Source organism: Dendrobium catenatum, unplaced genomic scaffold (assembly GCF_001605985.2).
Source record: "Dendrobium catenatum unplaced genomic scaffold, ASM160598v2 fragScaff_scaffold_716, whole genome shotgun sequence".
Taxonomy (NCBI): Eukaryota; Viridiplantae; Streptophyta; class Magnoliopsida; order Asparagales; family Orchidaceae; genus Dendrobium; species Dendrobium catenatum.
In genome coordinates this window covers 9,485,636-9,500,937 of record NW_021319178.1, presented here as the reverse complement: position 1 = coordinate 9,500,937, position 15,302 = coordinate 9,485,636, and the positions used below count along the sequence as shown (strand labels likewise).

The 15,302-nt window shown below is 40.9% G+C and overlaps 2 protein-coding genes across 2 annotated transcripts in view; both read left to right on the top strand.

Moving 5' to 3' along the window:
- The window catches only part of LOC110101405 (probable prolyl 4-hydroxylase 10), a 38,031-nt gene extending 35,147 nt beyond the window's left edge, over nt 1-2,884 (top strand). The window contains exon 8 of the mRNA XM_020829286.2: nt 2,609-2,884. The gene's annotated coding sequence lies outside the window, so the exon portion shown is untranslated. The remainder of the gene's footprint in view (nt 1-2,608) is intronic.
- Nucleotides 2,885-4,426: 1,542 nt separating this feature from the next.
- The window catches only part of LOC110101403 (lanC-like protein GCL2), a 21,733-nt gene continuing 10,857 nt past the window's right edge, over nt 4,427-15,302 (top strand). The window contains exons 1-3 of the mRNA XM_020829283.2: nt 4,427-4,711; nt 4,810-4,988; nt 5,060-5,171. Coding sequence (XP_020684942.1) covers nt 4,559-4,711; nt 4,810-4,988; nt 5,060-5,171 — 444 coding nt within the window. The 5' untranslated portion in view covers nt 4,427-4,558. The remainder of the gene's footprint in view (nt 4,712-4,809; nt 4,989-5,059; nt 5,172-15,302) is intronic.

Here is a 15,302-nt window from a genome sequence, read left to right as displayed (position 1 = left end):
TTGTAGATGATTGTTTTGAGGAAAAGAAAGAAAAATATAGATGTTTTGTTCCGCTGCATTTGATGTTTCATAGTAGCTCTGTGCGTCTGTTTTTGAGTTGAAATATTTGGAAGAATCAGTTCCGAAACAAATTCCAAAGCCAGATCCTGGTCTGTTTGTTTGGCTGGTCGCGGCCCGGTGCGGGCGGGATCCGTCCCGGTCGAGTTGGGTCGTGACCAAAAGCGTGTGGGAGCTCTCTGTTTCGCGAACTGGAGCCGTGCGGGTAGGAAAAATTCAGGAGGAGCTGCTGTCGTGCGGGTTTAAGGAGAAAAAACATTCATTTTAAGTGGGTGGGTCCATTCCCATGAGGCGTACGCCTCACTAAGAATTGCGCAATTGCGCCTCTGAGGCGCGCCTCAGTCCATGTGAGGCGTACGCCTCTGCCAGGGATGGAATTGCGTATGCTTCGAGGCGGTTTTTGGACGAATTGCGCAGAGGCGCGCCTCTTATTGCGCAATTTTAAACAGAGCTAAAGAGGAGTATAGTTTGCCACCCTCAGACAGATGGGTAGACGGAGGTGGTAAATAGCAGGCTGGAGATACACCTACAATGCTTTGTGTCGGAGACACATAGGCTTTGGACCCAGTGACTAGCATGGGCAGAAATTTGGTACAATACTTTGTATCATTTCGCTTCCTATTTGACCCCATTCAAAGTGTTGTATGAACAAGACCTACCTTATTTGATGCATTTTGGGTAGAATAACACTCCAGTTTCTTCAGTAGAAGAATACTTGGAGGAGAGGGACAAAGAGTTGAAAAAATTGAGAAGGCATATGTTGAGGTCTCAACAAATTATGAGGAAATGGGCTGATGGGCATAAGAAAGCATCCAGTTTGAAGTTTGTGAAAAAGTGTTTCTGAAGCTTCGACCTTACAGACAGAGAACGGTAGCTAACAGGAGGAACGCGAAACTGGCTCTGATATATTTTGACCCTTATGAGATGTTAGAGAATATCGGGACAGTAGTTTATCATTTGAGGTTATATCCGATCGCTACCATACATATAGTATTCCATGTATCACAGTTGAGGAGAGCTATTGGGGATCACACAGCTAGTTCCGAATTGCCGGCCATGCTAACTGAAGATTTGGAAGTGCTATTGTAACCACTAGAGCTACAAGGGGTACTCCAAGGAGAGGGAGGGATCAAAGTGTTAATCAAATGAACATTCCTGATTATGACGCTACATGAGAGTCGTATGAGAGGATGCAACATAAATTCCCATATTTTCACCTTGAGGACAAGGTGATTCTTTGGGAGTGGGATATTAATAGACCGGTCCAGGAGGGACCGGTCTAGCCATCCCAACACAGGGGCCGGCTCATTACTTACAGCAGGCAGAAGCTTGCTGTTCCGCCCAAGATGGATTCCTTCCCCCTTGGGTTGGGGTCCACAGCCTAAGTAGAGAGAGGAGGGGGTGTTTAGGAGTGAAATTTTGAATTAGGATGGCTGTTTAGTCTTTTGGGGAGATTATTTTGTATGCTTAAGATTATCTGGAGATTGTGTTGATTTCAGTTAGTGCTTGGCGTTCTTGGGCTCTATCAGCATCTAGAGATTAGGGAGAGATAGATCCTCCTCTCAAATTGAGGATCAATTGTATCTTGTGGTTTTTCTTCTCTGCTTCATCACTTGCAAGAGTTTTTTTTTTTCATTATCTCTCTTAAATTCATCTTGAAGATTGTTTTTGAGGTGTTGAAATTCAATTTCAGCCAAAAAAATTGAATTTTGCTGTGTTTCCTATTAGTAGCATTCCTGAATCAGATGAACAAGGAATTTGTATTTTTTTCTAATTTATTTTGCGTACGCAACTCACTTGGTCTGTTGATTTGAAACTTTGGCTACCAACTAAGAAGTCCTGGATTTGAGTCTTTTGTGTATGTGTGTATGAATTTATCTTAATTGATTTACATGTCCCCTAAAAAAAAGCGTGATAGTTTTCCTGTTATATTTGCTTATTGTTAATTAAGGGAACATTTAACTTACACGGCTTGCGTTTCACAAGCTGGGTTTTTTGGCATGTGTAAGATATACATGATATAGGAAAAATAAAGGTACTCGCTCAACCCCACTTATGAAGGAGAAATTATCAGGTATTGATTACGTATGTAACTCTGTGTAAAAAAAGTTGAGTAAACAATTATATGCTCCCTGTCTACTTAGCACTCCATATGATTGGAGTACAAAGCAGTACATATCAAGTATATAGTGAGTTTGTATTCACAGATTTACTTAGGCTGTGTTTGGGACGGCTTTTTTATTGTTTCGTGAAGCAGCTTTTTAGTATAAAAAATTAAAAAATTTATACTAAAAAACTGCTTGAAGAAGCAATAAAAAAGTCGTTCTAAACGAAGCCTTAGAGTTACTTTATGTAGTCTGCACCTATTAATTTCTCCTTATGCAATCCATCCTTGCATCTCAGGCTCGTTAATTTGCGAGGATGGGACCGTTACTGAAACTCCTGTGGTCATTTTCAGGATCAGCGATCGCTCGTTTTTCATTTTACTAAGTTCAAAAGCTCTTCTTATTTAGTGATTTACCTTATCCAAATTTCACATGCATATTTGCAGGTTTGAACTTTCAGGCAGGCCCAATGATTGATTCCGGTATAACTCTCACAATAGATACTGATTCTTTGATGTCCTCAAACCTTCAGTATTACATACCATTAGTTAATTTGTACTTCTGGACTTCAACAGGATACACTGATTCTTTAATTGATTGCCTTTATTTTGAGAAAAAAAGTCTGTTGTAGGAAGTATGAGGTAAATTGTATTCCAGGCATTTCCTTCAACATCTCTTTTTATTATCTCCGTGAGAATGGTTATTGTATTCTTTTATTGCCCTTTATTGGTTTTGTAGAGCAGCATTAAGCAATAATTAGTCCCTTCTAAAGCTTTATTATGGTTCATGTCCTTGCTTTATAGAATGCTTTGATTGGAGTTGCTCGACTTTACTAAAAAATGGTTTTCAAGAGTATGTTTTGCATTGTTTTTTGAGTAATATTCAAAATCATATCAACTAAAAATATTTTCATAAATGTTTTTTAAACGGATGTCATTTTAAATATTCTTTTAATATAATCATTGTTTTATTTATATTTGTTTATAAAACTATTATTAGGTTGGCTTTATCAAATTACTTGAAAAAAATATTGGATAATAAAAAAATTAGTAACAATAGATTTAAGTGTTTTAGAATAAAATTATGCACCTAGGCGTGTGGCAAAATTTAAAATTCTTATTTTGAGCTGGTTTAGATGAATATGTACAATTAATGTACAAAATAACAGGAAGAATATAAACTGGTAAGTTAATATAATGTTAGAACATTTATGTAAAAAAGGAAGGAGATAAACTTTGTAGATATAGCTTAATAAAGAGTTCGATAAATATAAATATATATTTGGAATGAGGGAATCTATTGCTATCAAGGAAGTGCATGAAGTCGTAACTAATCCTTTGCCGGGCATATCAACAACCAACTCTATAGGTATAGGGTCTCAGAGTTATTTTTTATTTCATTTAAAGAGTCGTACTGCATGAGAGAGGAATTGGAGGATTTTTAACCACACTCAGTTAAACCTGATGGGATGAGTACTATAAATTTCTTAAAATGCCCCATCGAGTGTAAATTCAACTTATTGTGATAAAAACATAAAGTTAAATATGCTGAGACAAGTAATCTTGAATCATTGCGTTTGATTAGTTCATTTATTTGGCCTTTGAAAAATTTTCGACCATTGACTTGGCCTGAAAAAGATAAAAAGTTTGGTGTTTTTCAATCAGCAACATATATTGACTGCGGTTCTATAATGATAGAGTTCAATTTCCCTAACCAAATGACGATCAACACTGCTTTTAAACAATTTCCTCTATAGATAATTTCTCATAAAGTTTTAATAAAAGAATTTTTAAGAAATTGAGATTCCTTGCAAAAGGTTTTGTTCATTTAGAGAGCTGTTATGAGACCAGTATTTTGATATTTAAATTTAGTCTATATTATTTTGCAAGACAATTTTATACGATTTCATAGCCTCTACTGCTGGGAGAAATTATTTTGTATAGATTTCGGACTGAAAAAATCATCCTAATAATAAGTGTATATATTATTTATATATAATACATATAAAATTTAATATATATACACATTATATTTATATACACTAAATGTCCGGACAGTACACAGCTCACATTGTTTTGTTGGTTGAGAGCTTAGGCTTCCAACTAAGAGGTCTTGGATTCGAGTCTTTGTGTTTGCGTTGTGTGTGAGTTTGCCTTAAATGGCCTAAATGTCCCAAAAAAATTGAAAATCACCTTAGAGAATTTATGAAATCCTAATTAAATGAAACCCTAAATTCTACCAAACAGCCCCTAAGTGTCCGGACAGCTGGCTGCGGGTAAGATGATCCTTCAGCTGTTAATGGCGTTGTGGCCTTATGGGCTGGTAAGCTCCCTTGACCTCCTGCCGATTTGATCGACACTTCTACTGAGAGAGAGAGAGAGAGAGAGAGAGAGAAAATGGCGGACCGATTCTTCCCGAACGATATGCCCGACTTCGTCCAGGAGACGGAGATCACTGCTAGCGATTCCACCCTTCACAAGCTCCTCTCGCTTCCCTACCCGAAAGCCGCCGAGAGACTACTGCGTGCCGGTCTTGATCTCAGCGAAACGGTTACCTTTCTCTTGCTTTCTGTGGGGCACTTTTACAGATATCTTATGGGCAAAACCCAGCTATTGGATCCCATGCCTTCTTCATTTTTTTCTTCCAGGTGGTTAAGGAGACCGGTATTCGTTACGCAAGTCACGCGAAGGACCCTACTCTGTATACCGGCGCGCTCGGAACGGCGTTCCTGCTGTTGAAGAAGTATCGGGTGACTAACAGTCGCAGTGATCTCGATCTCTGCCGTGATATCGTTAAGGCTTGTGACTCTGCTTCCCGTGGTTCGCGGTAACCTGCGTTATTCCTTTTGATTTATTCGAGTTATTGCGCTTTGTTTGATGATAGTGGTTTTGGGGCAGGCATGTGACTTTTATATGTGGGAGGGCAGGCGTTTGTGCGCTAGGGGCGGTGGTCGCCAAGCAATTAGGGGATAGAAAGCTGCTGGACTATTATTTAAGGTCATTTAAAGAGGTATTCTGCTTACATTGTTTGTAGTTTGAGAGAGTTCTGAGTTCTTTGTCCTTGTTTGTATTGTGTTTTGAGATGCTACTTCAGTGGATTGCTTGACACTACATATAGTGAAAAATCTGTTGTATTTTTACGGGAAATTTACCTGTTGGAATGCCATATGCATATGGTTCTTGCGTTTTGCATGAAAACTGTGCTTTATCTCGGGCAACTCCTTGCATTTGTCGCGCATCGACTTCCTTCACCTGCAGGGAGCTTATGCATTTTTTTTTTTTTTTGGACATTTAGGCCATTTAAGGCAAACTCACACACACAACGCATACACATGAACTCGAACCTTGGACCTCTTAGTTGGAAGCCTAAGCTCTCAACCAATAGGCCAAGGAGAGTTGTGTGGAGCTTATGCATTTGCTAGATACTTAATTGATGTTAACTGTGAAGGCGTCTTTGTAATCATTGGATGTCCATTGCCATTACTTGTGGGTGGATTAATGAGCTTGCTCGTAAACTAGCTTTAGGTACAAGCGAACCATGTTCCCTACAACTTCTTACATGTCTTGTCGACTGATAGCCACCTTCCCTGCATTTCAGTCGTCATTGCTTGTAGGAAAAATGCCGTATTTGTCTGCAAGTTAGTTGAAATTGATTGTAGATCTTTAATTCTCAACTGCGAGTGGGTTATTGCATTAAAATTTCTTTGCTCGTACTTTCACTACAATCTCCTTGGATATACCCATAGGAAAATCGCTACACTTGCACCATGTCTATTGTTGTTATTCGTTGGCGACTCATGTATTGGTTTGCAAGTTAACAAAGATAATTGTGGATAGGGTGTATTCATTCCACATACACTTTTCTTTTAGCAAGCTAGTGTATTCATCAAGAGTCTTTTTGTCGGTGCCCTTCAAGTTCTTTTCACAAGCCTACGAGTTAATTGTTATGAACATTAGAAGTTCTATGTTGCTTGCGTGTGAAATGAAGGAATTTTTCTAGTTTAGCACAAGTCCTTTTAGTTACTCATTGATGTTCATTTGGATGACTTGAACCACATTTTAGGATTTATTTCCTTAATTTGTGATGTAGTGGATCGTCGGAAGACTCGACCTGCAAGAAGGATTTCGATTTCCCAATCCAGGGAAGAAGAAGAAAGGCAAGCTCAAAGGCTTCAAGAGTGTAATATCATTCAATGAGCTCAAAACCTTACATTAGCCACTATTTATAGTGCAAAATAGAACTATCTAGACCAAGGAATGGTAGGCTAGTCCTTAAGCTTACTATTAGCTAAGATGTTCCTACATCATTCTCCCCTTGTGTCAAAAGAGCTCGACTCTGCCGAGACGCATTATTGGAAGGGAGGTAGTTGCAGAAAATTAGATTCCTGGATCGAAAATTTTGTTCTCTATATTTCTCTCCTCTGGAGTGGTCTTTTGGAAGTCCACAAAACTTTTCAATAATATCATGTTGTAAGAAGCAAGATCATCAATTCCTTCAAGGAAATCTGGGAGGGCAGATGCAAGGGGATTAATGCATTGCTGAAAGAGGTTCCGAGTAACATCTGTGTAGCTCTCCGGAGTATAAGTCGGCAAAGCTTTCTCCCATCCTGCAGGAAGTGCTCCAGAAATGATGGCTTTCAGCTCTGCTGTGTACTTCTTCTCATATTCAACAAATTTTGCATTCCACTCTGCTTCAGGGACATGCTGGCTCCAATGGCTTTTCACATCAAAGTTTTTGGATACACAAATCCACAATTTAGGATCAAATTCCTCTGTCATTTCATCTTCATACGCATCTTGCAATAGATTTGCTTTTTCCTTACCATCTTGCTCCACTATAGCTAGAAGAGAAATCTTCCTACACAAATTAGTTCCAGGACGCTCATTTGATGGCTTTCTTAACCACTGCCTCGCCAACTTATGAGAATGGCATGAAAACTTTGCAGATAAAACCAATGACACCTTCTCCCTTAACAATCTGCTACCTGTCTTCATTCCATCTACAATTTCTTTAACTTCAAATGCTCGAATCACAACAACCAACGTCACTAAATTGAGCTCAATGCCAGAAGTTCTTATCTCGTGGAACAGTCTAAAGGAGCCTAAGACGTCTCCATTCTGAATATAACCAATGATCATATTGATCCAAGAGACCACATCTCTTTCACGCAATTCATCAAACATCTTACGAGCATAGACAATATCTTTACACCTAACATGCAAACCAATCAAGGAGTTGCATAAATATCCATCATCCTGATTGACTTCGAAGTTAGTCAAAACAATATCAATGCTATGAAGCTTGATTTTTGATATATCGCCATTGAAGTTCCTAAACTTGAATTGTACTTCCTTCTTGTGAGCCATCTGGACTAAGGTTTCAAAAAACCCAGCTGCTAGCTTGTTAGTATTTTCATGCAACAAAGTTTCAGATACTTCCTTTCTTGTATCATTCAAAGCTCGTAAGAGTGTCGCAATGTTCTGCAACTTCTTTGGATCTAGCACTCTATCTTCTTGCTTCCATGAAGGAAGGATCACCCTCCTGCTCTGTTCTTTTGGAAGAGGAGCAGTCGAATTGTTCACAAACAAAGCTTCAATCATCTGGAATGAACTAGATTTCGGCTTGACCAAAACCATGGCCTGATTAAAGCTTTCCTTGACTTGATCCCAATGCAAAGGCTTTAGCATAAGTTTTTCCTCACTATCTACATCGGCTTCTTCCTCATCAACGGGCCTTGAAGACAAACTCCCACCGTCACTAAGAAACCGAAGCATAATTGAATGCTCATTCAATTCGTTAATTACTCTACTAAACTGAGGATGAGTGTTAGGCGAAATTTCTTGTTTGACGCAGAAACCGAAACTGACGGTGTCGGAATCGACAGTGATGCGGTGAACCTGTGTTGAGTAGATACTCACCTGGGCGGGAATGACATGAACGTCTGAAGAAACTTCGGCCTCAACCGTCGCTGCTGCCGGCATCGACGAATGGAGTAGGCCGGCTGTCGGACCGGCGAGCGCAAGCTCGCCTGCGGAGTCCCCAGGCACGGGTTCGTGCTCGTCGCCAGAATTATGTGGAGGGTGAGATTGCTGGGTAAGCTCTAGGGTTGCATTTTGCTGGAGCATTGAAAATGCAGGCGAATCATGAGGCGGAAGCTGAGTTGAGCTCGCTGGCGGTGTGCGAAGATTCATGTCCGCGGGAGGCGGATGATGCTGGAACGGATACGAATCGCTGAAGACAGACCCGGGGTGGTTGCGAACTGCGCGATCGGGCGAAGGATCTGGCCATCGCATCGGACGATCGAGCGGCGGGTATCTTGGTGGCGGATCACGCCAACGGAGAGGGAGCTGGAGTGGAGGGTAATCCGGCGGTGGATCGCGCCATCGGAGCGGGAGTTCGAGCGGAGCGTAATCATCAACGACCGTGGGAGTATGACAGGACGGATGGCGTTTGCGTGAAGCGGAGGAGGGGATCGAAGAAGAAGAATGCCTCGGTATGGTTGCCGAAGACATCCTCATCCTCCTTATTGACCGAAGGGTTTCGCAAATCCGATCAAGGTTTATATCTAACCATGATACGAAGCGACTTCTTCGATGAGCTTGATAGAAAGGCGATACCGGCTAGAGCATCAGTCGGCAGCTCCACCAAACCTTCTAACGTCGTCGTCGTACGACCAGCTAATCTCTGGTTTTGCGGCTTCGAATGTCGTACGACAGCCGCCTTCTTACTGCAGTCCATACGTATCTGTCGCAAAGCTCCAGCTCTTGATATCCCACCTTCGATGTATGGTCATCGTTCGAGAAACTCGAACCATGCAAGACTAGGATTTCGATTTCCCAATCCAGGAAGAAGAAGAAAGGCAAGCTCAGGCTTCAAAGAGTTTATATCATCAATGAGACCTCAAACCTTACATAGACACACTATTTTATGTGCAAATAGAACTTCTAAGCCAAGGAATGGTAGGCCTAGTCCTATAAGCTTACTATTCAGCTAAGCTGTTCTACATCAAGAAGACCCATTAAATACAGATAAAAAAGAAGAGCGGGAGACACGAGATTACTAAAACAAGACAACGATGTGATCTTTTTGAATTCCAAAACCGAATACAATTATGGAGAAGGGAAACTCTCAATAGTTAGTAATATGGAATCCACAATCACATGAGAAAACATTAAATATTAGAGAAGTGAGTCACCACTAAAAGTACAAAAGAGTCCAAGTCGGCATGCGAGCCGGTTCAAGTTTTAACTTGTTAACCGAGCTCACATGGTCGACATTCTAGTTCGTAGCTCAGATGTTTTGAGCTGTTTGATTTTCGAGCTCCGGTTTGATCCAAATGATACTTGGCTCGGATTACTCGTTCAGACAGCTTAAATGCTGAAATGGGTATACTTAAACAAGTGCAACAGGCTAAATCTAGACGAATGCATCTGAGGCTCTGAGCAATAAAGTTGCATAAGAAGTCTTGCGTATACTACAAAAAGTTTAATTGACAGAACCCCGTGCTTGAACGAAAGGGGATATGCCCTTTCTACCATACAAACCTGCATCCACCGAATGGGTGTTCTGCACGTTTGTAATTGCAGAATCCAGCCGACATCGATGAAACTGTTTTTAGGTGCCGACACGCCTGGGTTTGTGCTCGGGAAATTGACTCGTACGTAGTCAAGCTCGGATTAGCCCTGACCTGATTGAGCGCGCTTACGTCATCTCAATTCCAGCTGCACCCTTACATCCTCAATCCACTAATTTGGTCTGACCAAGAGAAACTAGTGGACCTCCACAGCCTAAAAGAAATGAACCTTCATCTATTTGTCAATAGATCGAGCCTGATTAATTCCATTGGCTCTGGCTTGAATGCATATAATGAAAGATTATAGAATCCATTTTTTATTACATCCAATTGCGCTACCCAATAATACTTGTAATATATAAAAACAAAGTGTGTGCGAACGCAAAGTCATATTAGTACTGGAGTCTCCCACTGGTAGATATATTTTGATAATTCCTCTAATCAAATTACATGAATAGAATTAATATAAATCACATATAATTAGATAATTTATATCTACATCTAAAATATATTCAACATTAACTTTTTCAAAGTGAGATACACCTGTTTAACCCCACCCGGCTTAGGGTTGTGGGCGTGCTAGTTGGTGACCCTCCTCCCATCGCATCCCCTTTGTCCATATGCGACATGCGACTCCTTAAGTGGAGAGAAAAGAACTGTGGGTCCTGCACCTGTGGAGTTGGTGGCTAGGTAAGAGCCTCCCAGGATATTAGTTTACACTTCGCCAAACACTCTTTCCGAGAGTGGCAGCGAGAGGGTCACACCAACGTGAAATGTGTCGCTCTTGGGTGTCTCTACGTTTAGATGCCCGATCTGACTAATGGAAAAAAGCACCATCATGCTCGCTGTGAACTCTGAGTGTTGATGATATGTTTTACTAGAGTTATAGTGGGTCTACGATCGGGGAAAATAGCTCAGATATCAAGCTTATATGGAATCGATTGCCGCGTTACACGAAACTTGTAGACAAAATAGAGAACGTGCTCTGATATTGCTTCGCGCTTGTATAAGTTTATAGATAATTCCGACTTTTTTATCTGACCAAATACCATTAAGGAAATGATAAATTTTCCTAATCTTATCTGCAATTGGAACTACTCCAATCTTTTACCCGATACAATTATTTCGCATCCCGGTAGGACTTTGTTCCTAGAGTAGTATTAAAAGAACATGTGATCGTGAGCTTGCCGTCATCTCCTAGCCAATATACGCGACAGTGGGTTATGCAGAGTATATGGCATAGTAAATATTATAGCATATCTATAAAGGGGTCGGGGTGCAAGTACCGAAACTAATATTAATATAAATATGAAGAACTTTGAAGAACTATTAGATATTGAATATGGTAGGATACTTAGAAATGTAAATCGCGGCATACACCAACCTTAGGGATAAGGCTCCCTATACAGATTTCATTGCTGTTCATTCTGAAAAGATTATAGGATCATTAAATAAATATTCTAAAAGCGCTCCCTTGTAATATCACGCCTGATTGCTTGCGTACTAATGAACCGCTCGTGCTGAGGCATACTTGCCCAGCAGAGGGTATGCGAAAGCACATTTCCTTCAAACTTACGTAAATAATAAAGAGTCTCTAGATGAAAAAAGTTATACTTAATTTTTAAATAATTTTTAATATTAGTTATATTTCAGTGATGTAATTCTGTTATTTTGGAATAAATGAACAGGCTTAATGCGCATACTCTATCTTTACTGGCGGTCCGTTATCATCAGTCGTGCAAGAGGGAAGATCGACTGATAGCAGTTCGGATTAGTACCCAATACCGGTGAACTCAGATATGAAGAACTCGTTTAGAGTGTTGTGCTAACAGAGGACTATGGGACACAAAGAAGATTAAGTCGTGAGATCCGGCACAGCGCTTAGAAACTTCGTAGCGGAATACGGTACGAATTTAAACCGTCCTTTAAATTGGATTATTTTCGTAGTTAAGGCCTAGGTTATACCTCTACAAAATTTACAAGGCTTTTAAAAATTGGTAAGGAGCGGGTAGTCATGACCGAGTTGAACCACGAATCGGCTGCCACTAGGCACAAAAACTCATATCAATCAGTAATTAGTTGTACCAAACGGTATATGGGAAAGTGGAAAGCAAACTGTCTCGACGCACTCAGTAGGTCGCTCAACTGTCGAATCGCTAATACTGGGAACGAAACTCCGGGCAGCCCGCCAGATATCAAGTGTCCGCGATTATGCATATTTTATGCTTTCGATAACTCTAGTATAAGATACACTTGATTCTATATATACTCTCACATACAGTTAGACGTACGTGATCGATGCCCGCATGTAGGTAAATTACATACTGTGCGACGGGGCACCTTGAGTCGTCAACACTTTTCTGCTAGGATGTGCTCTAGCATAACTTAGGAAGATAACGTACTTTGAACGAAATAAGTGATCGACTGCATGGGGTAGCCTTAGGACATACCAGATGAGCGCAGTCCTGCGCAGATTATGAGGAGTTCATCTCGTACCACAACCGTCGACGATCAGGGTCGGAAGTCAGGAGAACGAGAGCAATGATTGTTGCAGACAGCGAGGACTCACCTTATTGGCTCAGTTGCCTGATACCTTACATCTTCGAACGGGCGGACGACGATACCCCTTGGTGGCGCTCGGCTACGTGGTACTACGCCGATGGTAAGACTGAAGGATGCGCGACGGTCCTGATAACTCCAGAAGAGGCTCACAGCTACTCACACACCAACCATCGCCTAATTCCCAATATGCATGAGCAAATTATATTCTACTTAATATTTTTATTTTATTGACTCTTATTAAAAGAAACACACAGATACTATACGGGGTCACTTTGAAATTTGCAAAGCCTTATGAAAGTAAGGTGCATAGTGATCGGCGCTACGATCAGACTCGACCCATACACATACTAAGGACACAACACCAGAAAATGAGTGCCCGACACAAAGGACGACAAAAAATTCTCAGGCCAATAGGATTAATTATAAGATTTAAAAAGATCACACTAAATAGCCCTCTCACACACACTACACTAATATTTCTCTCTCTCTCACTACCATCCTAATCGCAAGCATTTCCTTCTAGGACGAGGGTGCGGAAACTAGCATAGATTTTTTAGGGGGTAAACATATAAGTTAACTGTTCGCATATATATCGGAGGGTCTTTAGGAGGGCGCGCCCTCTGTGCGGGCTCGCACTGCCCGGTCAAGTCGCAGGGGTAAGTGGGCAGCGCCTCTGCGGGGTTTTTTCGGGGCACGCCCCGGAATACAATTTGGATTTACCTATTTCTCTTTTTATTTGGTTGATACATTCCTAAACATAATTTTCACACAATATATTTAGTATATATTTGGGGTAATTGCCTAAAAACTAGTATTGTTATATTCTTTAGGGGGGCAATTATGCTTAAAGCCCCTTATAGATAGAGACTAAAATAATCTTAATACAGTTAATAAAAAAATTGAGCGGGGGCATTGCCCCCCTAGCCTTGGATGGTTCGCCCTTGCCTTCTAGCCTATTTAGGGCAAATAACTTCAGCCGTGCTGCTGATTATTTCACACCTCTAGACTTAAATAACAAATTATAGCTTAACTTCATATTCTCATTTTCTTATTCTCATCGTTTTCGTGTCGATGATTAAGAGAGTAATAAGTGGAGTCTAGCTCTAATCATATTCACTGGAGCTTGGCCCATCGCCAAGTCGTAGCCGTTTGAACTTATGAGCTTGAAGTCTCTGACTCCACACATAGAAAGGATGCGGGTGTATATCAGTTTTTGCCTCTGCCGTCGTCCGGTAAAAGTCAACCGACAGAATCGTCCGGCAAAAGACGATCGGTACACCTGGTATGTAGCAAGAACACTACATACACGTTTGGCCTTCGTCATGGACATCCATATCCTGGTAGACACACACCACGAAATCAGGATCGTCGTGGACGAAACATAAAGTCAGAACACAACACCAAGGAACCCGTTTCGCCGGGGACGATATTGATTTTCGGTTTCTGAACGAAAATCTCTTCATGGCATCTCCGTAACGAAGTCGGATCGTCCAGCGACGACAGTCGATATACTATAGAAATGAGATATTTTGAAGAGAGCGAAAAGTTGAGGAGAGAGGAGAACTGAAGGGAAAATGGGAAAAGTGGATTTTGGGCGACGGCCGAGCTGTTTTTCGACAATTCAAGGTCTCAGTGTTATAGAACGGATAAATAGTTGTAACAGTATGATTCGGAGGTCTGGAAGTGGACTCGCGGGCAGCGCGTATGGTGACACGGGTCCTACCGTCGCTTGCTATCGTCCTACATTCAAAACATGGCGGTCTAAGACGGGAGTAGGAGGAAAGGATAGAGGGAGGTATATGGCTATCACAGAACGGGATTTGCCGGGGAAACACGTGGGATGCGTTGGTACTACGGTTAAGAGAAAGGTAGTAACGTTCCGCAGGGCTAAAGTCGCCCAAAGTCCGACTTTTTTCGGAATGTTTTCAGAACCGGTGGACTGCGAGCTTGTGAGTTACGCAGGATAAAATACCAACCGTTAACGTCAAGAGATCACGGTGCGGCCCAGGCACCTCTTGAAGATATCTTAAATTTCAATAAACAGGGTAGACTGTTATATCGATGTGACGCTCGCAATCCGAGCGATGTGCGGAGTAAGGGCCTTCGCATGACGAGCGGACCAAGGTTCTAACATATGATCAATCACTCGTGTGATCGAACGAGATTTGTCGGTCCGTAAATTTCGCTGGTTTTAGTTTTCCTTCTAACATATCTTTGTAGGGTACTTTTGGTCATTTTTTGAAAGTGCCGGTGTTCGGGCAATTTTGGGTCTTTTTTAACTTTTGTCCGGGTCTAGTTTTTGTTCGACTGTGTATATTAAGTCGAACTGTTTATTCTCTGTGAACTTGAAAATTATCTGTGCAGTACGAAATAAATGTTTAAATGTGTGATATCTTATTCGTGCGAAATTTGGGTGAAATTTGATTTTCAGGAAACATTGTGTAAATTCTGTATACTGCCGTGTGCTGCCCGATTTTTTGAGTATTTCTGTTTTGTCCGGAAATCTTGCTGAATGATATGCTATCGTGTATTGCTAATATAAAGGGATTTTAAGGGGCCTGGTCTAATTGAGATCAGTTAGTGTCTGGGATATTCTGAAAATGAGCTCAATTGAAATCTGATATCTGTTCTGTTCCAGGTCCGGAGGAACAATATGTTTTAGGTGCTATATGCCTATAATATGTATTCTGTGCTATAACCAAAAACTGATCTGATCTGTTTGGTGCAAAAAAGTAGCACAAAGGGAGGCATAAGGGGCTGAATCCTATGAAGATTAGATCAGTGTCACGATTGGAATTTAAGCTATAATTAAATATCGATATCTGCTTATGATTCTGATAAATAGATTTGTTCTGTTCCGATCATACTCTGTACGATTCTGATCTCTGTTGATCTGATGTGTCTGCATTGTTACTGTTTCTGATTTGATACCTTCGTTTCCATACAGTTTTGTTGAATTGATATCTTATGTCCGACTATCTGTTTCGATCTGTAGCGGATTTGTC